Source organism: Cylas formicarius, unplaced genomic scaffold, assembly GCF_029955315.1.
Source record: "Cylas formicarius isolate icCylForm1 unplaced genomic scaffold, icCylForm1.1 PGA_scaffold_10__41_contigs__length_53128322, whole genome shotgun sequence".
In the NCBI taxonomy this organism is placed as follows: Eukaryota; Metazoa; Arthropoda; class Insecta; order Coleoptera; family Brentidae; genus Cylas; species Cylas formicarius.
In genome coordinates, this window is record NW_026844214.1 from 32,204,994 (window position 1) to 32,230,936 (window position 25,943).

General features: G+C 34.7%; 1 protein-coding gene across 1 annotated transcript; it reads left to right on the plus strand.

Annotated features, from left to right (window-relative positions):
- The first annotated feature begins 16,559 nt into the window (after nucleotides 1–16,559).
- LOC132703066 (phenoloxidase-activating factor 3-like) lies at nucleotides 16,560–25,358 on the plus strand. Its single transcript, XM_060672116.1, has 8 exons — nucleotides 16,560–16,696; nucleotides 18,526–18,704; nucleotides 20,514–20,703; nucleotides 22,011–22,104; nucleotides 22,157–22,353; nucleotides 23,316–23,408; nucleotides 24,672–24,880; nucleotides 24,983–25,358. The coding sequence occupies exons 1-8, from the start codon at nucleotides 16,612–16,614 to the stop codon at nucleotides 25,088–25,090; spliced, it is 1,155 nt and encodes a 384-aa protein (XP_060528099.1). The 5' UTR covers nucleotides 16,560–16,611; the 3' UTR covers nucleotides 25,091–25,358.
- Nucleotides 25,359–25,943: the final 585 nt, after the last annotated feature.

The window sequence follows — 25,943 nt, forward strand, 5'->3', positions numbered from 1 at the left end:
GACAATTTTAGAGCAGAAAGTAAAAAACAGATCTTTAGATCACCATTCGGATAATAGTATACTGGATAATAGTATTGTTGTATACTATAATTTTTCTACGACCCTTAATTTTTGGGTACATTTTTGCAAAACAGCACGAATACATGCATTAACATATGAGAATTGACAAACGTCAAAATTCAAACCGCGAGAAATATCTCCGAAAACATCCGATTCCTGCAAAACCTGTGAGGAAAATCCCGGAAATGTCCGAAGTGACTCGAAGCTGTAGGAAACAAAATTGACCCGGTAAAATGACACTTTCCGCACGTTAGATAGCTGTATAATTCGGTATTTTAGAGAAGGGAGTAGGAAAAAAAATACTGCTGAATGTATAAAACAATCTTTAAAAAACAAAAATTGAGGATATATTATAATGGAAAGCAAGCATATAAATTCAAAAAGATACAATCTATTTATTTACTTATTTTCATAATTTTCTCAGTATTCAGTTAGTTCAACTATTTTATGATAGTTCTAATAGTACTACCTAATAGTCGATCGACTGTTAGGTAGTACGGTTTTTGTAATTCGACTTCATAAAACGAAGCTTTGATTGAACGCCCCTCCATATCTTCCAAAATATACGTAAGAGGGAAGGAACCACTTACTGTAACAATCTTGAAATTTTCGGGGTGTCCAATTAATTTCATAGCTTTTGTCAAAAACAGATTTTGTGCGACTTTTGCTCACTGCATCGCCAACTTTGAACTTTGACTTTTTCACTGCAAATTTTTTTTTGGTAAATTATATACGAGAATCTCCGTTGTAGGGGTAATTTCTGAAGGTTTCATTCCTGTGGTACTATGTTTTGTTTGATTATATTTTGTTGTTTTTTTTTTCTTTAATAAAGTTATTTTAGGCAATTACTTGTTTTTTTTTACTTTTTTTATGGGGGGGGGTAAGGATAAAACATACACACACAATGAATTTTAAAAAACATTTATTATTATTAGTTTACAGGAAAATTTCTATTAAAACACAGGTATGTCCCATGCTATCCTTTTGTTGATATCTTGTTTTATCTGCATTTTTCCAAAACGCATATAGTCCTCCATGCAGTAGCTCTGCTCACTCTCTTCTGTAGAACATAAATATTATATATGCGGAAAGATTTTGGCGTCTTCCAGCAAATTTTCATGTATAGTCAAATACAATATTCTATCGTAGTACTCGTAAAAGTTCAAACGAGACAGTACTCGTATTCTTTTAAATACCAATTTGCTTATGGTAATTAATTCCTGTACCCAGTCTTTCGAAATATAGAGTAAACCCTCGCCATTTTCAATCCTGACCAAGACTTCACCATCACATTGTAGACAGCTGAGTTTAAAGCAGGTTAAATACATAACTTTACCAGTCGGGCCTGCTGACAATATCAGTGGAAGCTGTTGTATTAATTCTGTGAAATCTATCTCGTCGAACGAAATGCTTCTTTTCTCCGACAAAGCGTAAGGGAGAAAGCTTACTTTCACTGCCGGAGCGAAGATTCTTGCTGGGCTAAGACCTGAGGTAATTTCTAGTAAGAAATTCCGGCAGCGTAATTGCTGCCTCGTAAATGTATTTTTGTTCGCGGATTATTTCCGCATTGACCACAAATCTTCCCCACGAATCCATTGCTTGCGTTGGATAATTTTAGACTTCGGACATTTTTCTCACTCTGCACTTATCACGAAATTGTATGAGTGGAAACTGAATAAAAATTTAAAATTTCTTATAGCTTATATATGTATAACCCCCACCCGTTCCCCAGATCCAAAGCGAACGCCTCACATACTTGTTTCGACAGGAAAAAAACCTGACGGAGTACCTCCATCCATCCCGCTTTTTTTTTTTAGACAAGCTCTGACAAGAAAAAAGTACGTATCAAATAATCCGCCATTTTAAAAGGGGACATATTATCAATAGTGAAATAATTTATAAACTATTTATATTAAGATATTTTATCCTCTTTGCAAATAATTTTCTACTCGCTCACCGGTAGGATCATGAAGATCCTTCAATATTTTGTTGCACCGGGTAGTTAGCTTAGCCTAGAATTATTTTGAAAAATTAATATTATTTTTAAAAAAGGCGCGCGCTAGATCAGTTGCCGTTTTAGCGATATTTCCTTGTTTCCCATGTCGGAGTTTATCTCTTTTCTTTTGTGCATATTCTTGTTTAATTAAATCTTGATTATCTTTTTATGCCAATTTTGACGATCATCTAATTTTTTGTAACTAAAATTAGTTCAATAGAAACAATTAAGACGAGATGATGCCCGGGATCTGTTGTATTAGGTATGAAAAAGTCCATTTGGATGAAGGAGATGCTTCTTTTGTCCCGACAATGTACAAGAATAAACCTGTCTAACCATAGCAAAATGGGGCCCAAAACTGTGACACTAGGCGAGAGTATGCGTTATTTGGAAGTTAAATTTTAAAAATCCTTTGCAAAATATTCACGGGCAGGGTGTCAAGGCGCCAATTTTTATAAAAATCGGAGGTCAGTGTCGGAGAAATAAGGGTTCTTCCCTTTTCTCCTCGTCTGTTTTTAACTCCGTTTTGAGTAATTTGTAATAATTTGAGAAAAAAATTCAGTACCCGAAAATGGACACACATTTGCAAGCAAAACAAAAAATAGGATACAAAAAAAACTATAAAATATAGGCGCCAATGCAGGCAATAGTTTAAATACGGGAAGTTACATTTTTAAACATAAATTCAGATTTTCGGTGGCAATATAACTCTATTTTTTGTGTTTGTTATGATTTATATACATAATATCAAACCAGCCTTTGGAAACGTCTGGTTAATGGCCACAGGCCATTAGCTTCTAAATAAACGCGAGATATTATGAAAACCGAAAAAGTTTGAATGGAATCTAACGTTTTCTTTTGTTTCTCAAAGTAGTAATTAAGCGGAAAAGTACTCGTAGTATATTGATTAATTGTAGAAATGTCACATTTTCTACATAACAACTTAAGTTAAATAAAATGCAAATTAAATTATTAAAAATTACCGCTTTGTTGTATTCGTTATTTATTATGCCCGAACCTACGACGACACTGGAGGGTAGCTTAAATTTGACCTGCTTGGTTTACCTGCCTTTCATAGGAATGCGGGTTGTTTCACGTGTCAGTCGAAGTTTAAAGAAGCGTTTGTGTTAAGGGTTTGTTTCTGTTATCCACGTTTATTGCTTAATGCAATATCGCCAACGAGTGTAAGTTTTGTGTTCATTGTGTATTTCATATACGGATAAATAAAACAAAAAAGACTGGAAAAAGATAGGTAAGAAGGTTTCGGATTTGTGACTTTAATGAGTAACCGCGTAACATTTTGACCTAGTATTATGTATATATTCGACGAGGTTTCTATACTTAATTAAAAGAAAAATTGGGGAGTGATCAAAGGAGGCTGAGGTCGGAGATACGGATCTTGTTTAGTATCCATTTTTGTTTAATAAAACAACCAAAAATGCTCGCTTACGTTTTTGAAGTAGGTAAAAAGGAAACAGAATTTTAATAGAAATAACGCACGATATATCTCCCAAAAAATTCAGCCATATGAACATCGCGAAGAAGTTAAGCAGATAAAATTTTACAAGATTCTTGGGGACAAAGTGTATATTCGGATTGTGGAAAGAAACAGATAGAGAGAATGAGTTAGGAGATAATAAATAATATTCGCTAGTTTTTTTTTGCATGTATTGAGTGAAGTTCGGAATAGAAATATATCAATAGTAACAATTTAAATATGGTAATTTTTGGGGATTGTCATACGTCCGCCAGCGTAATGAAAATATGTTTTTAGGGGTTAGAACTTTTTATGTTTAAAATTTTTGTATTCCGAAGCTTCTGTTGTTTATTAATTTATAGACACTGGAAAATATAATAATAAAACATCCTACAGCTGACGATACGTGTCCGCTTAAACTCGAAAAGAGCTAATTTATCTTAGAAGAGCACGTATTTTTGGTAAAATAGATATTTTTTTATTTAATATTTGACAGATCGACGTAATTCGTCAAGCAGAAACCGAGAAGAAAAGTGACGCTTGTGCTGTTAGCTGACAATCCGACCCTGCTTCGTGTACAAATGCAATGACATTTCGGCAGGGCTATAGGCTACGAAACCTTTCAAACTCGAAAAGGACGAACTATTTTAAAGAAAAAAGGTACTTCATTTCTGGTAAAAGTAATAGATAATTTTTTTACGCTAAATATTCGACAGATCGATGTAACTCGTCAAGCAGAACCCGAGAAGAAAAGTGACGGGGGTGGGGGGTGCTGCTTGCTGACAATCCGACCCTGCTTCGTGTACAATTGCATAGCGGGAAGACCTGAAAGATTTCGAAACTGCGTGCGTGCGTGGAAGGCTGCGTTGGGGCGAATTTTGAAAATTACTGAAAGTTCAACGATTTTGGACAATTGGCAGACGATATAGACTACGAAACCTTCCGAACTCGAAAAGGACGAACTATTTTAAAGAAAAAAGGTACTTCATTTTTGGTAAAAGTAATAGATAATTTTTTTTTTATGCTAAATATTCCACAGATCGATGTAATTCTTCAAGCAGAAACCGAGAAGAAAAGTGACGCTTGTGCTGTTTGCTGACAATCCGACCCTGCTTCGTGTACAAATGCAATGACATTTCGGCAGGGCTATAGACTACGAAACCTTTCGAACTCGAAAAGGCTATTTTGAATAGGTACTTAATATTGGGGTAAAAGTAATAGATCAGATTGTTTTACATTAAATATTTGACAGATCGATGTAATTCGTCAAGCAGAATCTGAGGAGAAAAGTGACGGGGGGTGCTGTTTGCTGATAGTCCAGCCCTGCTTCGTGTACAAATGCATGGCGGGGAGACCTGAAAGTTTTCGAAACTGCGTGCGTGCGTGGAAGGCTGCGTTGGACAAATTTTGAAAATATCTGAAGGTTCGTTTTGGAGAATTCGACAGAGCTACAGACTACGAAACCTTCCGCACTCGAAAAGGACGAACTATTTTAAGGAAAAAAGGTACTTCATTTTTGGTAAAAGTAATAGATAATTTTGTTTTTCGCTAAATATTTGACAGATCGATGTAGCTCGTCAAGCAGAATCCGAGAAGAAAAATGACGGATGTGCTGTTTGCTGATAGTCCAACCCTGCTTCGTGTACAAATGCATGGCGGGGAGACCTGAAAGTTTTCGAAACTGCGTGAGTGGGAGTCTGCGTTGGACAAATTTTGAAAATATCTGAAGGTTTAACGAATTTTGGAGAATTCGACAGAGCTACAGACTACGAAACCTTTAGAAACGAACACACGTGTCCTGTTGAACTTGAAAAAGACGAAATTATTTTTAAAAAGTTATATTGTTGCTAAATAATAGATTTTTTTTAATTAAAATATTTGACAGATCATGGTAACTCGTGAAGCAACATCTCAGAATTGAATCGGCGAGTTGTGTATTTGCTGACCATCCGAGCCTGCTCCGTTTAGATTTCCATAACGAGGAATCAAAAATTTTCAAAACTGCCATCGCGGAATTCCTGGTTGAATGAACTTTGTTTTCGTCGAACCTCTAAAGGTTAACGATTCGGATCATTTTGGAAGATACATACGCCGCGTTTTTGAAAACAGACAGACGTGCCCTTGTCCAACTTGATAAAGGCGGAATTATTTTAGGAAAGGTATATTATTTGTAAAAAAAATATACATTTTTTTAAGTAACATATTTGACAGACCATGGCAACTAGTAAAGCAGAATCCGAGAATTCAATCGGCGGCTGTATGTTGACTGACAAGAATATAATTGCTGTTAATCCGGCCCTGCTTCGTGTACAAATGCATAGCGGCGAGACATGAACATTTTTCGAAATAGCGGACCTATCCTCTTGGGAGTCTACGTTGGACAAATTCTGAAAACGACCCTAGAAATATAATTGGTGAGAAAATAGTTTTTTTTTGTGTGTTAACAGTTAACAATTTTTTTTATTTTGGAAATAAGGGGTTTCAGTATGTACTGGGATTAGTGAATCAATTTAATGACCACAGCATCTCTAAACCCCCATCTTGAGACGAGTTAACGATCCGGATCGAGTTACATCGAGTAATTATGTCACTTTTTTTCATTAAATTAAAAAATAAAAGAGATGTACCTACCATACTTTAGGAACCCCTACTCCCCTTTGGAGGTGATGAAATAAGTTTTGGCATAAAATATAAGTTCCTCATATTACTTTGATATGATAAGTACAAGTCTTGCCTGTTTTTTTTAAAGGAGGTTCAAACCCGTGCGAGGTGAGCTTTCATATATGAAACTGGCCAGTCATGGGGACACGAGATATGGAAAGTTTAAGCGTAGTCGTCGCCACATTGCTGCCAACACGGCATATATAAGGAATCACGAACTATTCAGGTAAAATTTTGAAAAAACATATTGTTGAGTTCAAAATTATGTGAATTTCTTTTTAATTTTGTGTATCTTAAACATGCCGGACATTTCAGTCAATGTGACAACAGGGCGTTGTACGCCAAACCGGCAAGGTCTACGTTTCTGCTAGGCTAGTAACAATTTTGTAGCGTTACGGGGTAGACGTTCACGGCATGGGTCGCGACGTCGCCGCAAAGTGAGATACAGTCCATTTATAGAAAAGAAAAATTCAATAAATATTAAGTGATTGAGGAAACGCTTGTATTATTGAAGAAACATAGTGGTCCATCGAACGGGATTGTGATCCATCGAGTGGAGAGTTTTCAATTGCGAGAATTATTGAGTGTTCCACAAAAGTGAAAAACGAGGAAATTGCGAAGTACAGATTGTTGGATCATCTGTATTCGCAAAGAAAATTGTGTGAAAATTGTGAGGGAAACGTTTACGAGTCCGTAAACGAACGCCGGCAAGCAAAAAAGCGCAGCTGAGACAAGGCGGAGCGGCGCGGTGCACAAGGCATTGTTTGAAGGTCGTCGTTGGGGTGCCGTGGAGTTTATCGGCGAGCGCGGCGCGGCGTTGAAAATTGTACGTGCGGGCCGTACGATCACGCAGCGTTGCTACGACGCGACGCAAGACGAGACAGTAAGGGCCGGACTTAGAAAAAAAGTCGCCGTTAACCTGTAAGTCGATCCTTTTCAAACCTTTGTTGGATTTTGTAGTTTGTGGTTTCTATTTTGTGTGAAAAAAATCAGCAAAATGGCTGAGCAATTAAACCAATTAATTAGAAAGCGAGCTAGTGTAAAAGCGAGCTTATCTCAATTTAAAAGGTATTTAACAAATTTCAATGTGCAAACTGAAAGCGCATCTTCAGAAAAAGAAGTGTTTATGCAATTGCAATTTAGAACAGAGAAAATAATCGAGTTATTAGATATTTTTGAACAATATCAAAGTGAAATTGAGTCATTATGTTCGGAAACAGATTTAGAGAGCCAATTTAATGAAAGGGAAATTTTCCAAACAGAATTTTATAATATTGTCGCAAAGGCAAAAAATATTTTGGGTCATTTTAATGATACGAACAACAAAAATGAGTGTTTGCAAAATATTACGCATTCGGATTCCAACTCTGTCATTTTTCAGGAAAATTTACGGCCAAATTCTAATGAAACGATGGGTGTACGATTACCTTTAATAAACTTACCAACGATTGCTGGAAACTACTCAAAGTGGTTGGAATTTAGAGACACGTTTGATAGTTTAATTCACAAGAATAAGTCGATTGGCGACATTCAAAAGTTTCACTATTTGCGTGCATCACTTGAGGCTCCAGCAAAGGAGGTAATTCAGTCATTAGAATTTAGCGCTTCAAATTATGAGATCGCGTGGGACATTTTGTGCAAAAGATATGACAACAAGCGTATTTTGGTGCAGAATCATATTACGGGGATTTACGATATACAGCCCATAAAATATGAATCTTCTTCTAGTTTGAGAAATTTAATTGATAACGTAGACAGGAACTTACGAGCCTTGGAAAATTTGGGAGAACCTGTTAAATTTTGGGACACGTTAATTTTGTATCATTTAGGCACTAAACTTGATCGCGTAACATTAAAGGAGTGGGAATCTTTTAAAATAAAAACAGAGATGCCTGAGTTAGAAGATTTTAAGCAATTTCAAAAAAGCCGTGCAGACTTGTTAGAGACCTTGGAAAACAATTCCCGGACAAAATTGAAGGAAAATTTAACCGGGCAAAAACAAAGGGTTTTTGTTGCTGGGGTTGAAAAAAGCAAGTGTGTTGTTTGTAAAAGCGGTCATGACATCAGCGAGTGTAAGAAATTTTTGGAGTTAACAACCAGCCAGAGAATTGCGCAAATAAAACGAAACAAATTATGCATGTGTTGTTTTTCGAACAAGCATTTTAGTTTTAATTGTCAAGGGAAAAAATGTTCGCAGTGTGGTTTAGGGCATAATGTTCTATTACATTTTTATAACCAACGCCAAACTGAACATGGCAGTGTTGAAAGTGCCCCAATTGCTGACGTACAAAAGGCTGTAGAAGCGTCTTCAAAGGAAGGGAGTAAAACCTCTGTGGCGCTATCGAGTAGAAATTGTGGGACTCAAGGTCAGGTGTTACTTTCTACAGCGATTGTCAAAATAAAAGATGTGAGTGGCAATGTGCATCATTGCAAGGTTTTGTTAGATTCAGCTTCAATGAGCAATTTTATCACTGAAAAAATGTGTGACAGACTTCAGTTAAAAACAAAAGATGCGAATGTGTGTGTGGTTGGGATTGGTCAAAACACTGAAAAGATTTCGAAACGGTGTGAAGTAGAAATCAGTTCTCAGAAAGGTGATTTCAAAATTCCTATCAGTTGTTTAATCATTCCAAAAATTAGTGATGAGATTCCTTTGTGTGAAATTGAGTTAGGGCCAATAAATATTCCAGGAAATATTTGTCTATCAAACAGTGAATTTCATTTGCCTGATGAAGTGGATATGTTAATTGGTGCAGGTGTGTTCTGGAAACTCATAAGAGTAGGAAGAATCGAATTAGGGGAAAACAAACCTGTCTTACAAAACACTTGGTTAGGATGGGTAGTAGCGGGCTACATCAGTGGACAAGGATCTCGAGTCAAACCTAAGAAAACGGTGTGCAACCTAAGTATTTGTACAGAGGTACAAGACCAACTGGCCAAGTTTTGGGAACTAGAAGAGCCAGGTGGAAGTCAAATCGAGGGAATGACACGGGATGAAGTTCATTGTGAAAATTTGTTTATGTCAACAACAAGACGTAATCAGGATGGTCGATTTGTTGTTGCAATCCCATTGAAAATGAGTATTGAAAAGTTGGGAGATTCTCGAGAGATGGCATTGAGGAGATTTTACTCTTTGGAGAGGAAATTTGCCAGGGCCAAGCAACCACATGTAGATTATTGTGAATACATGAGAGAGTATGAACAAGTAGGTCACATGACTCAAGTAAGTGAGGACATCACGAATGAAAGGTGTTATTACTTACCACATCATGCTGTGAAAAATGAAATAAGTTCTACAACAAGGTTAAGGGTTGTGTATGACGGCTCTGCACAATCAGACTCGGGTGTGTCACTTAACGATTTGCAATTTTCGGGGCCAAGAATTCAAGAGGATATCATTTCAATTTTGTTGAGGTTTAGACAACATGAAGTAGCATTCTGCGCAGATATCGCCAAAATATACCGACAAGTATGGGTTAGGGAAGATCAACGCCATTTACAAAGGATACTGTGGAGAGAAAATCCAGCAGAAGAAGTCAAGGTCTACAATTTAAACACGATGATGTTTGGATTAACCTCAAGTCCATTTTTAGCGGTAAGGTGTTTGCAAGAACTGGCAAAAAATTGCGAACAAACGCAGATTTCAAAGGTAATTGGCAAGGATTTCTACGTTGACGATTTGATATCAGGGGCCTCGTCGATTCAAGAGGCACTTCAGATATTTAAGGGTGTTTGTGAGGTTTTAAAATCTGGTGGGTTTGAGCTCAGAAAATTCAGTTCGAACAAGAAAGAGTTCTTGGAACAATTTGGAGTAAGGCCCAAGGCAGAATTACAAACTCTTAATCTAGGAGAGCATCAACACAAAACTTTGGGATTGTATTGGGACTGTCAGGCAGATATCTTTACCTACAGGGTGAGGGAATTTACAAGTAATTCAAGTACCACAAAACGGAAGATTCTGTCAGAAATTGCCCAGCTGTTCGATCCACTTGGGTTAGTCAGCCCATGTGTCGTCATTCCCAAAATTATTTTACAAAGATTGTGGATTCTCAAGTTGGATTGGGACGATGAAGTACCGACCAATATTGCCCAAGAGTGGAAACAATTTAAGCAAGAAATGGTGAAATTAAATATGCTGCATATTCCAAGACATGTAGGTAGCAACAATTCAGAGGATATCGAACTTCATTAATTTTGTGATGCTGCACAAGAAGCGTTTGGAGCATGTGTCTATGTCAGAATTGTCACGAAGGATGGAAGTGTAGTCGTTCGCTTATTGTGTGCAAAAAGTAAAGTTGCCCCGATAAAGGCACTAACTATACCGAAATTGGAATTGTCAGGTGCATTATTACTTTCAAGGTTGATAAAAGAAGTACAAACTTCCATGACGTTAAATTTCAGGAAACTGTTTTTGTGGAGCGATTCTACAGTAACATTAAATTGGATAAAATCACCAGCATGCATACAGGCCCTCAATTAGTGCTCAGTTCATTAAGGGAAATTTATTGGCCACTAAAGGGCAGAAATGTTGTGAGAAAGATGGTGCATGAATGTGTTGTGTGTTCGAAGGTTCAACCTAGGTCCTTTGAAATACAGATGGGAAACCTACCTAAGGCACGAGTGATCCCACAATTTCCATTCAATACCACAGGGGTTGATTATACAGGGCCGTTCAATTTTAAAATAGCTTTGGGACGGGGCACGCGTTTGTACAAGGGGTATGTTTGTTTATTTATTTGTTTTTGCACACGTGCAATACATTTAGAGGCTGTAACAAGTCTGTCTACGCAAGCATTTGTTGCAACCTTCAGGAGATTCGTGTCTAGGAGGGGCAAACCAGAAAAAATGTTTTCAGACAATGGTAAAAATTTTGTGGGTGCTCAGACAGAACTGAGAGAGTTGGGAAAATTTTTGCGTAATAATCATGTCAGTTTAAAGACATTGATTGCGACAGAAGGAGTTAACTGGGCTTTTATTCCGGCATATTCGCCTCATTTTGGGGGTTTATGGGAGTCAGGGGTAAAAAGTGTAAAATACCATTTAAAAAGAGCTGTGGGCAAGGCAAATTTGACTTATGAGGATTTTTCTACTTTGTTGTGTCAAATAGAGGCCATTTTAAACTCACGTCCTCTCACTCCAATGTCCTCTGATCCTTCTGACTTGGACGTTTTAACCCCATCCCATTTCCTGATCGGAAGAAGGGCAACCTCATTACCGGACCCACGATTGCTCGAGCAACCTGAAAATAGGCTTGCTAGCTATCAACGTATTCAACAATACCAACAAGGTTTTTGGTCTCGATGGTCACTGGAATACATCGCTGAACTTCAGAGGCGCGTCAAATGGAAGGCTGGCGGGGACACTCTGCAGGAAGGGACATTGGTGCTCGTGAAAGAAGAAAATGTGCCTCCCTTGTGTTGGAAAATGGGACGCATCGTTCAGTTATACCCAGGAAAGGACAACATTAGTCGGGTGGCTGATGTAAAAACGAGTGAAGGTGTCATCAAACGTTCATTCGCAAAATTGTGTCCATTGTTTCACGAAAGTGGGTGAGAAAAAAACTCAGTTCAAGTGGTTTCAAAGGTTGTCTAAGACAACTTGATTTTCAAGAAATGTTTGTTTTGTTGTTTTTTTTTTGAAAGAAGGTTCTTTCAAGGCTGGGGGTATGTTGAGTTCAAAATTATGTGAATTTCTTTTTAATTTTGTGTATCTTAAACATGCCGGACATTTCAGTCAATGTGACATTAGGGCGTTGTACGCTAAACCGGCAAGGTCTACGTTTCTGCTAGGCTAGTAACAATTTTGTAGCGTTACGGGGTAGACGTTCACGGCATGGGTCGCGACGTCGCCGCAAAGTGAGATACAGTCCATTTATAGAAAAGAAAAATTCAATAAATATTAAGTGATTGAGGAAACGCTTGTATTATTGAAGAAACACATATTTATGGCAATATAGAACCACTCTTTTTTTAACAGGAATATTGAGACGTAGACCAGTATCTTTTTAAGTCGGCATGTGGCGTAAAGAAGACGGAGAAGCTTCAGTCGGGTACCATCGGTAACGTAGGCGATTGATTTATTTCCACCACTACATAAGTTGGATTGGAATTTCCCATTTGATGCTTTGACTGACTAAATGAGAAAACTTGGAGGTAAGCTCTTATATTGTTGCATTACTCTGTCTTCCACTCAGTTTCACATAAACTTTGCACGTATTATAGAAATGCCACCTATTTTTTTTTGTTAATAGTAGTGAAAGTAGTAGCTGGTAGCTGTAGTCGTAAGCCCAGAGGGTGTCTGTTTTGAACATAATACACAAAATGGGCGTTCAATAACTCTGATTGCTTAGACTGCATGGCTTTTAGAGTGGGAGTAAACTATGGTCATATACCTGGATCAAATTCAGAACTAGAAAATCGTTGTGTCACTGCATTAAAAATAATAGTAAAATTTATTGTAGGCACCTAGTAGAGTCTCGAAAATTTCCATTTTTGTGCCAAATTGGTTACTCCAGTAAGTTCCAACTGTTCTAATTTTTTTAAAGAATTTATGATGTTAGTGAGTTTCATTTAAATTATTTGTTACTTAAATTTTCTGCGTGTTAAACCTTACTTAATAATACGCTATTCGTTAACGCAGGTAGAATTAATGACGCTGACTAATCTGATTTTGTACAAGGGGGGGCGTAGTACGGTAGTTTGTACTGTGATGTTTGGTAGTTTGGCAGTGAGCTCTCATTTATAAAACTGGGAAAAGTTTCGATATCTTCAAATCGTAAACACGTATCATTAGAATTATATTTTCAAAATATTGATTAGGACATGTACTGAGTAACTAAATGCTCTAGCAAAAATATTCACACACATTGCGGAAAACGTATAACTTTATATTAGAGAAAAATAACTATTTTTAGAGGTTGGTTTTTCAAAAAGGCGGGGATTTAGTTAAAGAACAGATATAGACTAAAGGGAAGCTCTATGAGAAAAGTTAGAATTAAAAAAATCGATGTTTTCATGTCATAGCGAAAGATGGATTATTATTAAAAATAATACTTGCATTAATTGTTGTCATCATTTGTGAAAAATATGGAAAATATCCTCTAGGTTCGCATACCTTTTTTTTATTTTTTTTTAAGGTGGCTAACAAAATACACAGACGGAAAAGTTCAGATCCTGTTCGTTAATGTAGCGCATAGAAAAAAAATTAGAAAAGAGAACGTTTCGTGTATGGCATACGTAGTTAGTACGGAATATTAATCTGAAGGCTGCAAGACAGTGAAAGAGTGATGCGCTTAAGTGTGGTTCAGAGAGGTTATTTGGGCTGTAGAAGTTTTTCTTTGAACGGAGTTCAAATAGCGTCTCCTAGAGCGTTAGCATAGAAGAGTATTCCAGTATTTAGTATAAGCGTCCAGATTTCATTGTTGTTGAGATTGCCATAGAAACACACTTTCATGTAGTAGTCGCAGCAGCTTTAAAGTATATAACTTTTTAGTTAAGATGCCTTTCGAGTTTGTTTCATGGGTTGATAGGAAATTAAAGGGTAGATACAGATAAGTTACGAAAAAAAAAAGTATGTACACTATCCTCAAAGATCAGCAATAAATAAAAGAAATTGATGAAATAGTAAAGTTGACTGCGATATCTTAAAATCATTAATAAGATAGATAAATTAATTTTGAAAATATTAAATAATAAAAACAAATAATAAAATAGCAAAGAAAACCAAAATCATCAATAAGATAGATAAATTAATTTTGTAAATATTAAATAATAAAAATAAAATCATAATAGCAAAAAAACCTACCACGGCCACTTACACATAATATTTTCGACATACGAACTTTTCCCAGATAAATAGTCAAATATTTCACGATACCTTAAAACAGAAAAATGCGGAAATATGTATGAAGTTAACGCACGGTAGATGGCTTAGTAAATTAGTAATGTATATGGTTTCTAATATCCTACTTTATTAATGAAAATTTTAACCATGTTTTTGTTTTTGCAGATATTATTGGTGGTGCCTGCCAGCTTCCAGTTCCGAAAAAAGAAATCCAACACTTTTCGTCATTATTTCTCCTGTCCTTTGTGCGCAATAGTAAAAAGTACAGTTTGTACCCGCGAGGGTAACATTCGCAGAACTATATGTTTTTAAAATAAATGCTTTGGTCAATATTCACTAGGTGGGGTTACCTTATTAAAGAAAATCTTATTTCAAGAGGGGACACTAGTTTACATTCGAACCGCTAGAGGGTGCAGATGGTCACGCGAACAATATGATCAAGTCTCATTGACGCCATTGCTTTTCTTACGGGTGGGAAAATATCTGGGCTCTGATTGGCTTCGCCGCCATCGCAAACTAGAGGAGGGGGATTGATTAAACCCCACATTTCGGGTTGCTTATCCAATGGGGGCCAGTTTCAAGGGATTATGGGTAAAGGGGGAGGAGCTAGAGAGTCGTGGGGAAGGAGGACAGGCCCACAAAAAGGGAGAGGAGTGGGGGTGACCTATAGTGTACCTTTATTCTACTTCTAATATAGTATAATATAATTTGTGATAACTTAATCGGCAATAAAATTCCAAACAGAATAAAATAGATTGTTCATCGTGCTTCCACGTATATTTTAACAGATGTTGTTCCGCCCTAAATGTTTTTATTACAATTTATTATAATTTATTACAATTATGTTACTTGGAAGTAAGAGAGACAGAATCAGTTGTACTTGGCATTTATTAATTGATATAGTACGCCCATACTCAGAAATGCATTCATGCATTTTCTATGTAATAATATATCAGGGTGTTCGTTAATGATATGCGAATATTTAAGTAGGTGAATCTACATGAAAAAATTTTGATAATTTGTTAAATAAAATATTGTCCGAAAACTCTTAAAACTTGATAACCATTTTAGCAATTATTTCGTCTCTAGCACATGGCAAGCTTGTTTTGTAATTTTTGACGATTTTTAGTTTTTTTATTTTTTTCTTTAATTTTTTCGTAATTGTGACATATTCTCAGACATTCGTTTTTCAAAGATATTTGGGAGATCAAGAATGTGGTTGTTAAAGCAGAATGGGTAAGTCAACTATTAAAGGTGGAAAACTTCTTAACCGGTTTGCAAGGTTGTGTCTCCGGATAATTGTATCTGGAGTATCTTTCTGGTATCAAGCTTATAGGGAGTGAAAATAACTCTTCCATTTAAAGCAGTTTTATCGGAAAGATGTTTTTTTTTTATGGATGATCATTATTCCAATTAATAAAATACTCTCTAAAAAATATAAAGGTAAAAAATGACTTGATAAATTGGTTAAGGCTTTCGCGGCCCGTTGATAAGCTATTATCTTGATTCGGGTTTAAAGGCCGTCGTCGGTAGGAATTACTTCCTAACGTTTCGCTAGCACGAGTGGCGAGCTTCTTCAGAGGTCCTTCCATCTCCGATGTTGGACGTAGACTGTCTACGTCCAACATCGGACGTCTGAAGAAGCTCGCCACTCGTGCTAGCGAAACGTTAGGAAATAATTCCAACCGACGACGGCCTTTAAACCCGAATGAAGATAATAGCTTATGACTTGATAAAATGTAAATTTTCCCTATTACTTCCCGAAAAAATGCAATTTTTGTCGCGAAATAAGAAAAATTGTGGACAAGAGTTTGATTTTATAAAATTTAAAATAAAATGTAATGTTTTTTGGAAAAGCAAATAGCTTTAACATTGAATCGCATTACTAAATATCTCCATCAACAATCGAAACAAGCAAATCAGACAAGAACATAAATATTTACGATAGTTACGAATGGACAAAAATTAGTAATAGATAGCAAACCAAACATTATTGTGATGACGTTTCACCAACACAAACTTTTGCTGGCATTGAATTCAAATACGATGGAGGAAATAATACTCGGTCCTAGTAATTTTGATTATGGAAGTTGTAAATTATGAGTAAAATAACTTTTGAGCTGGTTTTGTGCCTGAACAAATCGACAAATATGGAAACCATTTTGCGGAAAGTGTTACCGAATTATGGCAATGTGCAAAAATCCGTGAACTATAGAAAACAGTTTTCTCCCAACAAATGAAATTTGTAGTATATTATTTTAGACCTTTTTCAAAACACAATAATACAGATCCAAAAATTCAAGGAAAACCGGTTGCAGTGTAGCTACATTATATTGTATTATAAAATTGTAGATCCAGGGTTTTTTTATCGGATAAAAATTTTAGGAACCTATTATAGCACAAAGTCAACAATTAACGGTATTTCTAGTACATTTTAGGAAATTCCTTCCCGGAACAATTCAATTGAGCTCAGTGACTTTACTCTGCATAAAATTCACGTTAATTAAAGTCACTAGGCATTCCGGTTCGATGCGATGCGATGTTAGTTCGTGTCGGTTGATTCTTTGTGGCGGACATGAAGTACTTAACTCGGCCAAGAGAATTTAGTTGCGTGTTATGTTTTGTGTATTTTGTATCTGGGATCGGTCTGGTCAGTTCGCGTAAGTGGCGATTTAAAATTTAAAGATTCAATTAAACAAAATAAAATTTCAATTAAGCGCAGTACATTTGCCAAATGGTATGGTTGTTGGAAATGGCACGGGGAAAGTCTTTCAAATCGACACTAAACTGTTATGATTTAAAATGTTATTATGTTGCTCCTTTTGCTAAAAACTGAAAATATAATAAGTGGATTAGTGGGGTTAGGAACATATGCTGCTCCCTCAATATGTTCGACAAAAAATATGCTAAAGCGCAATAAACAAATCGAAGAAACGAATGAGAAATGAGCGGGAATACAAGTTATGCTTAATATTAATGTTTTATAATATAAGGAAGAAATTTTTTTAAGACAAAAATCCTACATTAAAAAGATTGCGAGGTTCTAACTTCCAATAAACTCAAATTCCTTTTCATGTAAGAAAATTTCATGGAGCATGTCCCTAATTTGAGATATGGCGTCGACCATATTTTTTATTTATTGATTACTTATTTTTTTAATCCTTTAATATTCTTACTTTTTGTTCCTTGTCATTTAAAATATAAAAAAAAAACATCAAACTCAACTCAATTAAATTTGTATCCCCTATTTAGTTTATCCTATATTTAATATCCTATACATATTATAAAGGTGTAAGTTTCACTTACGTGAAACCCACCAGGTTGAAATATAAAATTATGTTATTCATTTATCTACTAGACTAAACAAAAAAATTAGAAACTTGGCACTCATGTGGAACTTGATTTACCCTTTTAAAATAGTTATGGAAAAAATAGGGCTCCTATTTGAAAAAATAGCTGCTGCAGCGGAACGTGTGTCCAAGCATTTTGCGAAAAAAAAACTTTGCTTTATTTACTGAAGTTAGACACTCGCATTGTATCCACAGGAACTTCGTTACCGAGATGTCAAAGTTTAAAGATTTTGGATTGATTTGATGATCCTGAAGAAACATCAAAAAATGTGTAGTTAATTGGATTAAAGGGGAAGGCAAGTAATGTATTCATAAAATCTGTCACTACTCATGCGTTATGTAAAATGTTATGTACGCATAAAGCAAATAACTAATTACCAAAATGAAGAAAAAAAAAGTGCCTACCTTAATTGTATACTGCAATGCATTTTAGATCTGAATAAAATCAATCAATTCATACATAGTGCCAGATATAAATTTGGAAATGTGGTCGCCAAAATAATAATATGGATAGGCAGTCAAAGAAAAATATTTGAAATTTTTTGCATCCTCTCAATGTTTAAGAGGATTAGGATTTAGTATAGTATAGTATATATAATTTTTCAAATTAAACAGTGAAAATAACTGTTTAGAAGATATCAGAGATGGTGTGGAAAATAGCTTAATAGTTTCAAATATTGAGTTGTTGAATTGTAAATTTCAATTCATTAATTTTTGTCCGATTAAGCTTAAAAAAATTACATTTTCTATAAAATTTTGAAACCAAGTGTGTTGGCTTGTGTGTGGTTATTTGTTGTTTTTCTTGTATTGAAGAACAGAAGGTACCATTTTCTATTAAATATTTAAATGACGTATTGGAAGTATCCCCGTTGAAAGGACAAAACATTTTTTAACTAATACATGTCATTATGCATTATTGCAATCCTTATCAGTAGAAGGTGTGAGTTTATTACGGTCTATTTAGTTTATCAATTTCTCTGCAAAATACGAATATATGAGTTTAAATCACAGTCAGTTTAGCTTGAAATTCGTTCACAGATGATTCCTTATGAATATAAACTTTGCAGATATAAACAAAAACAATCCCCAATGTCACCCTGAGAACAATTAAAAGACTCATTTGCATATTTACTTTTCAGAATGGTTAGTTGATGACGAAGGTTGCCGAACACCTGATAGGGGTTCTGGCGTGTGTATGCCAGTAAAAAAATGCGCGCCAATGGTAACACTGCTCCAAACCATTAAGAGACCAATCTCCTCTGCAGTACTTCAAAGAATTCAATCGTATACTTGTGGCGTTAATGAAGATGGTGTTAAAGTAAGTTTGTTATCAAAAAATACTCGGAATTATTCATTGAGACAAGACTTTAAAAAAATCCTCTCAACATCAACCGGAATATGAAAATATTTATTAATCAGAAAGCTCTATAAACAATGTGAGGTTTATAAAAATATATACCATCTATACAATCAACGGTAGGGAGCCGTTGTTTTACCAATATTCTTTAGGCAATAAAGCAAACAACTTTCTAGCTATTCATGTGACCTTGGTAACAACCAACTCTGCCTGTAAGTGAAACAAATATGGTAAGCAAATTTGTTTTCTTTCTTCGATCCATGTTACAACGTTGCAAGCGAATTTATATATCTCCAAAATTACGCAATATTGAATAAAAAATTGTGTCATATCACCAAACATGACCACAACCCACTGCTGCTAAGGAGACCTACGTTTTTTATTTTTTGATGTCGTTATTGGTCACAAAATGTAATGAATGAATGTCAATTTTCTGAATCCGATTTTAATAACATGATACGTTTTTAATATATTTCTTCTGTTACCTACTCTAAAATAACCAATTATCCATTATTCAGGCGTGCGCAAAGTGTAACTTTAAAACATCACCTTCATTAATTACTGTCAAGAATCAATTAGAACCTTTTCGCTCCTTTATGCAACACATTTATAAAGTCCTTTAGACACTCATTTATTAATGATTATTAATGAGTAGAAAAAAATATGTTAAAACAAACATAACACTAAAGTCGGATTCATAACAATCACCTGTGTATTTCTTGAAAAATACGATTATATATTATATATACTGGGAATCCAAAAAAAAAAACGTCGAACAAAACCAAGCATGTTTGTAGCATAGAGTCCGAATCTATAATAAAAAAAGTAATTCTCGAGATATTCCAATGTTTCCGGACTTTATGGGCTCCCGGTATATTTACATTTAATGCAAAGGAATTGAGCACAGAGTTAGAAAACAACTGTATATCCTATAAGCGAAGAGAGTTAACTAATTTTTTTTCCAATTCCCACAAAGAGAAAATGCATATTCATATGTGTATATTTCTTCGCGGTTGGTTTTAAATTCATAATTTAGTGTTTATGCATCAAAGCAGTCAATAATCTCATTTCCTATGGTATTTCGGAAGAGGTCAAAGATGTGAAATCACAAAAACCAAACAGTTTTTACAAACTCTAGCATGATTTTTTATTTATTTGGGAACTTTAGGAACCGAAACAGTGGTTTTGGAAATCAAATTTTAGATTTGTTTTAAAATTCACAAACCATTTAACAGCTAAACAGCAAATGCGAAAAATTGCCAAAATTTAAACACGCTGTGGTAGATGTTCGAAACCTTTTAAGTTTTCTGTTAGTTAATTACTAAATCAGATTTACATTATTTTTTCAGTTTATCTGTTCATTAAGTGTAAACTTGGATAATGCAATCTACAGGTCACCTAATCTAATGAATTCAGTAGTAATCAGTTTATCAATATTTAAATTTTAGTTTGCGTTTTTTGCATTATGATGCATATCCTAATGCATTTTGTCAATATATTGATATATTTAACCTGATTATAGCTATTCGGAAGAATGAATTAACTAGTGATTGGAAGTTTGCTAATTTGCTAAAGGTTACTTGTTTTAAATAATAAGAAAAATAGGTTTTTACATTTTTATTATTTCAATTTTTTTAGTGTACCAAAAAGAAAAGAAAAGTGTTCTTGGATAAGTTGCTCTATTTAATAGGAAATTTAATAAAACAAAAATCGCGAGTACTTTGATGATTTTACTATCCACTGATAATGTAATATCCTATTTCATTTAAGGTGTGTTGTCCTTCCGGGCCAATTAATATTGGTGACAATTTACAAGAACCGCCTGACGTTTCTAACCACAGAAATATTAATCTTCTTCCTTCCGATTGCGGATACCTGGATACCACTGATAAAATAATCAACGGAGAAGATGCTCTACTGAACGAATTTCCGTGGATGGCACTGTTATCATATCAAACAAGTAAGATATTGACTCTTGTTGCTTTGTTTGTTTGACTTAGTTAACAATTACAATTACATTTTTTATTGGTATGGCAATGAAGAACTAGTGAATAAAATATAAAAACCTGTAGTTTTACTACTGCAATAAAAGATTTTGCTTCAACATAAAAGTGCCCAAGCAATTAGCAGCGATAAGAATGTTGCATTTTGCCACTACGCTTGCTTATAAATTTCCTCTTGACTTCTTTATCGCACTGTTTTTTTACTGTTCGAAGTTAACCTTGACTGTGGTATCGTGTTGCTTCCTGTATGCTGTAAAAGATACGCCACATTTAATTGGGTTTTTACGTAACGCTCCTTTATCCTGTGTTCTTAATTAAATATGAATTATATGGTTCGCGTTTATTTCACCCTTATCCCACCTGCCTCATATGACTTGATTTGGCTGCGGTGTTTGCAACTTTGGTTAAGCAGTAAACGGTCTTCTTTAGAAGCATATCCTACACATCAAATATAGTTCGTTGGGAAAAATAGGGTTTCATGTTTTAATTCCTCGAACCGTGACTACAAAAAAAGATTTTGGTACTTAAACTTCGTTCCAAACATTGCAAGTAACGATCAATTTTTTTAATAGCTCGTGGAAAGAGTGCAAACGCACCCCAGGCTCAAATTTTTATGTTTGTAATCCAGGATTACACATTTTGATAATATCACCGAAACATTAGATTTGTGCAATACAGAATGTTTTAGAACAATTTCTTTTTGTAATGTTTTACAGTTCGACAAAAAAATTGTAAATCCCAAGAAAAAATGTCAGTATTAATTGTGAATGCCTATTTTAGGGAAAGAGCCCCTACTTCCATAAATGTTTATATGATATTATATTTTAGATAATTTTTCTACTCTTTACTCTAAAATAAATAATTATGAATCGATCAAGTGCGTTAAAGTGTTAGTTTTGGATGTCATCTTCGTTACATTCGGCCGCGAACCCCTTCTGACCTTACCGGCCCTTCAATCACGGGTTTGGAAGCGATCGGATATGTTTTTTTAGATTTTAGTTAGATTTTAGCGACGGATTGTATTTTGTCGTTTTGTAGTTCTTTTGGCCACTTCAGTCGTCACTCAGTGCTCTGCTGTTTTACAAAAATTTAAGAAACGTTTTATGCAACACGTTGATGATATTCTTCAGTCTTTCGCTTAACAAACAAATACTCGCTCGGCTCGTGCCAAAACCAACTCGCTAAAGTATGCTTTATTAAACTTGTTCCATAATAGACTTGTATACATATAATGCATACTGTTATTAATTAGACGTTTTTGTAGGGACTGGTCCGACATTCAGATGTGGGGGTAGCATAATAAACAAAAACTATATATTGACAGCTGCCCATTGCATAACAAATTTAAAGGACAAATTGTAAATTTTTACATCATTCTGAAATTAAAAGGTTATAGATTTCATATTTTAGGTTTGGCATCAGAGTTGGAGAACATAGTATTCGTAATTCAACAGACTGCGAATTGCAACCAAACAATTCTATTAAATGTGCACCCCCTGTACAAGATTTAGATATCGAGGAAGTGATTCCGCACCCGTCTTACAACGCTGCCAGTTTTACGAATGATATCGGTCTTCTCAGAGTTTCTTCAATGAACTTCGGCGTAGGTAGGTTCATATGCAGGTGCGATTTATGCGGTACAAAATACACTAACCAAAAATCTGCTAAATAAACGAAATCGCGGTAATTAAATAAATACTGAATAGTCGTGAAATCAATCAACTATTCTTGATAGCGAATTACACGAAAACACAGTTACTAATTGCAATTGTAGTTATTGTTTACACATATCGCCACTAGATAATAAAACTTCAAGAATTTTTGTTGGCCCAGTGATCTAGATGAATTGATGCGAAGTGGACTGCATATTTTTAACTATTTATTTTGAAATAAAATACAAATGTATTCGGAAGAAAGGCAGGCGTATTGTTATTCGTACGTCAGACGGCGGTCAGTCTGGTCGTTTCTGGCTTTCTCTATTCCTGTGTGCCAACTGGTGTTGTTGCCAAATGTAAATACATACAAAAGTGGGTAAATTAATATCCTCCAAATAAAATAGCAAGCTCTTTGTCCAATGCAATGTTTAATTTTTTATTGATCTCTTTTATCTGATTTCAAATACAGTAGCAGCCCTTAACTTTGGGAACTCATTCAATGAGAAAGGAACGTTATGTGAATCTTGGTTAATTGGAGTCCATTTGGATGTCAGGCCAAACTAATTTGTCCATATGAGAAATAATGACATGTTCAAAAACTAATTAAAACGTTTAGTTTAGTGCTTAATGGTTCCTTTTTTTTTCTGTCTTGACCTAGGACACACTAGAGTGGTCAGAAGTCTGGTTTGGTCAGTAATTTGTATAAAGTATGCAAAACATTAAACAACATCATTATTAAACATTATACAATTATTAACATTATTAAACATTATACAAAAATAAAACTTCAATATGTTGTTGTAAATGATAAAAGTTGCCTTTGGTAGTTTCGGAAATATGATGAGAAAATCAAAATTTTCGTTATTCCTGAAAAGTAAGATGATGTGTGCTATTAATTTGTTATATTGTTCCAGAAAATGTAAGGCCAATTTGTTTACCCCTAGGAAGTCAAAGAAACCCCAATTTTAAGAACGTTGTGGTTACTGGATGGGGCATAACTGGAAACGGTAAGTTTGATACATATTTAGCAGTATTTTGTTTGATAAAGGGAAAAAATAATTAAATACGCTAACTCTCTGAAATTTAGTCTTTTCTTAAGCTATGTAGATTAAAGCTTTAGGACCATCATCCCAACCGACGGTAAAAAATTGAGAAATAATATAAACCTCTTAGTACAGTTATTTGAAAGTCATGTTTATGACAAAGAAAACCATCTACCATTACTACTCATCTCACTCTAAATAATATTTGCCTCACAAAATCAATATTTGCTACATTACCGGAACAAGTCCAGTTTAGATCGGGTTCACTAAGGGTGAGTAGTTCGGTGTAATGAAAGACACAGTAAATCAAGATTTTTTAGTTTTGAATAAAGTTGCCTTATAGGGCGAGACGAAATAAATATATTTCTGATATTTGTGATTGCAAAATATAGTTATTAAACAGGTATTAAACTTGTTTTCGGCAGTTTTGGAAATCTCAAATTCTCTTTTTTTTTTGTATAATGTCAACATTGTTTTGTAACACATAGATTCATGCTCATACGATATTTATAAAGAAATAGAAATTCGAAATTTTATTTGAATTAAGAGTGATTGGAACATGTCGCGTATGTGTGTTGACAGACCCTTCCCTAAAAAGTAATTGCAACCATCATACCCATTGTTACTCGATAAACCTAAGAACCAATAATTTATTCATAGGAAAGTGACAAGACAGGAACGCGTCAGATAGATGTTGCCCACTGCTCCGTTTTAACAACCGTTTCGAAAAATCTTCTTGCGTTTCCGTTTCCTTACAATAGACAAAAAACAAGTGGCAATGGAATCACACAAATTGTACACTTGTAGATTTAAGTACCTTCAGGAAAATAAAAAGTTAGCTCTGAAAACAGATGCTTACTTAGACACAGATACAACGTCTTCGTCTATGTTATTGTATTTTCGATCTCATAGAACATTTGTGGCACCAAATAATATCAAATATGAGAGCATAAAATGTTACTCGTCTTCTTTAAATCCAAGTGCGATAAATTTAATTAAAAATGTCATTAATATTATACCTGTTGAGAGCTTAATCTTTATCTTTTTCAAGCACCTGATACAATACCGAGTGGTTAAGTGGTTTATTGCCATCACCGTTTCATATTTATATAAATAAATAAAATAAATTGTTGTACATGTTAAGAGAATACGCTAAAATGTTCGTTTACGTTATCTGTGTATCTATAATGCTGCAATCAGATGTTGTTTTAAAAAAAATATTTTTAGGGACATCTAGTGACATTTTACAGAAAGTAGAACTTCCTATTGCGGATAAAACGAAATGTGCCGCAGTGTATTCCAATTACAATATCAAGCTAAATGTAAGGCAGGTTTGTGCTGGTGGAGTAAAGAATAAAGATTCTTGCCCGGGAGATAGCGGTGGTCCAATGCAGATTGCTGCTTGGGTCGATGGAGAATCGAAATACATACAGCAGGTATTTAACCAAATTTAGTTATACAAAGTATAATCATTTTTAACCTTTTTTTTTCTTAATTTTCTGGTTCGTCATTTTATTGCGTATTTTTTTCATCCACAGGGAATTGTTTCATTTGGTCCACGATATTGCGGACTGCCTGGTTATCCAGGAGTTTATACACTAATACCCTATTATATGGATTGGTTACTAGATACTATGAGACCTTAAGGTAGTAATGTGTGTAAAAACATATCCCAAAGACTGGTATTATTTCGAATTTGTAGATACTATACTTAGTATTTATAAAGGCGTCTACTCAATTTTATGTACTGTGATTTAATAAAATATATATTAAGCGTTGTTTAGTTCAATATATAATGTGTACAAGTTATTACCATTGTGCTGTTTTAGAAAAAACAACATTATATTTACTGTTAGTTTGTTCCTTTATTTTAAACTTTTTTGTGACATAATATATCAGGAACAAATAAATGATTCGCCTTCCCTGCTCTTTCATTTCTTTATAACTTTTTTGCTTAACGGTGTATTATACTTACTTTATTCCAAAAATGTCAATATCGTAGTTTCTAATCGCCGTTATCTTAACACATTCTTACAGACTTACAGCACTAAAAGACGGACGTGCGATTCTCTTGTCGTGGATCAGATTTTAGGAAGTTTTTTTTTAAGTTTGAGTCTTAATAATAAATAAATAATATATTGTGAGTGAACCGTCATTGCGTAAATTTCATTACTCACTCCCATATAGCTGGGAGATATACGTTGAAGTCAACATTAAAAAAATGTTGAGAAGGGACATTCATTATGAGCATGCACAAGTCATTTCAAATCAAACTTTCTCTTAATATGACAATTAACATTACCGCTGAGAATTTGTCAATTTAACATTTTCAATTTCTATGAGGCACTTTTTCTGATATATTATTTTTTTATTCAACCGAAAGGATCACTCGGGTCATTAAGATTAAAACTTGTCTTGGAAAGTCATTGCACTCCACCTGAAGAAACTGGATGTACTGCCAATAACTGTACTATTTTCGCCATCGACAAGTTGCACACG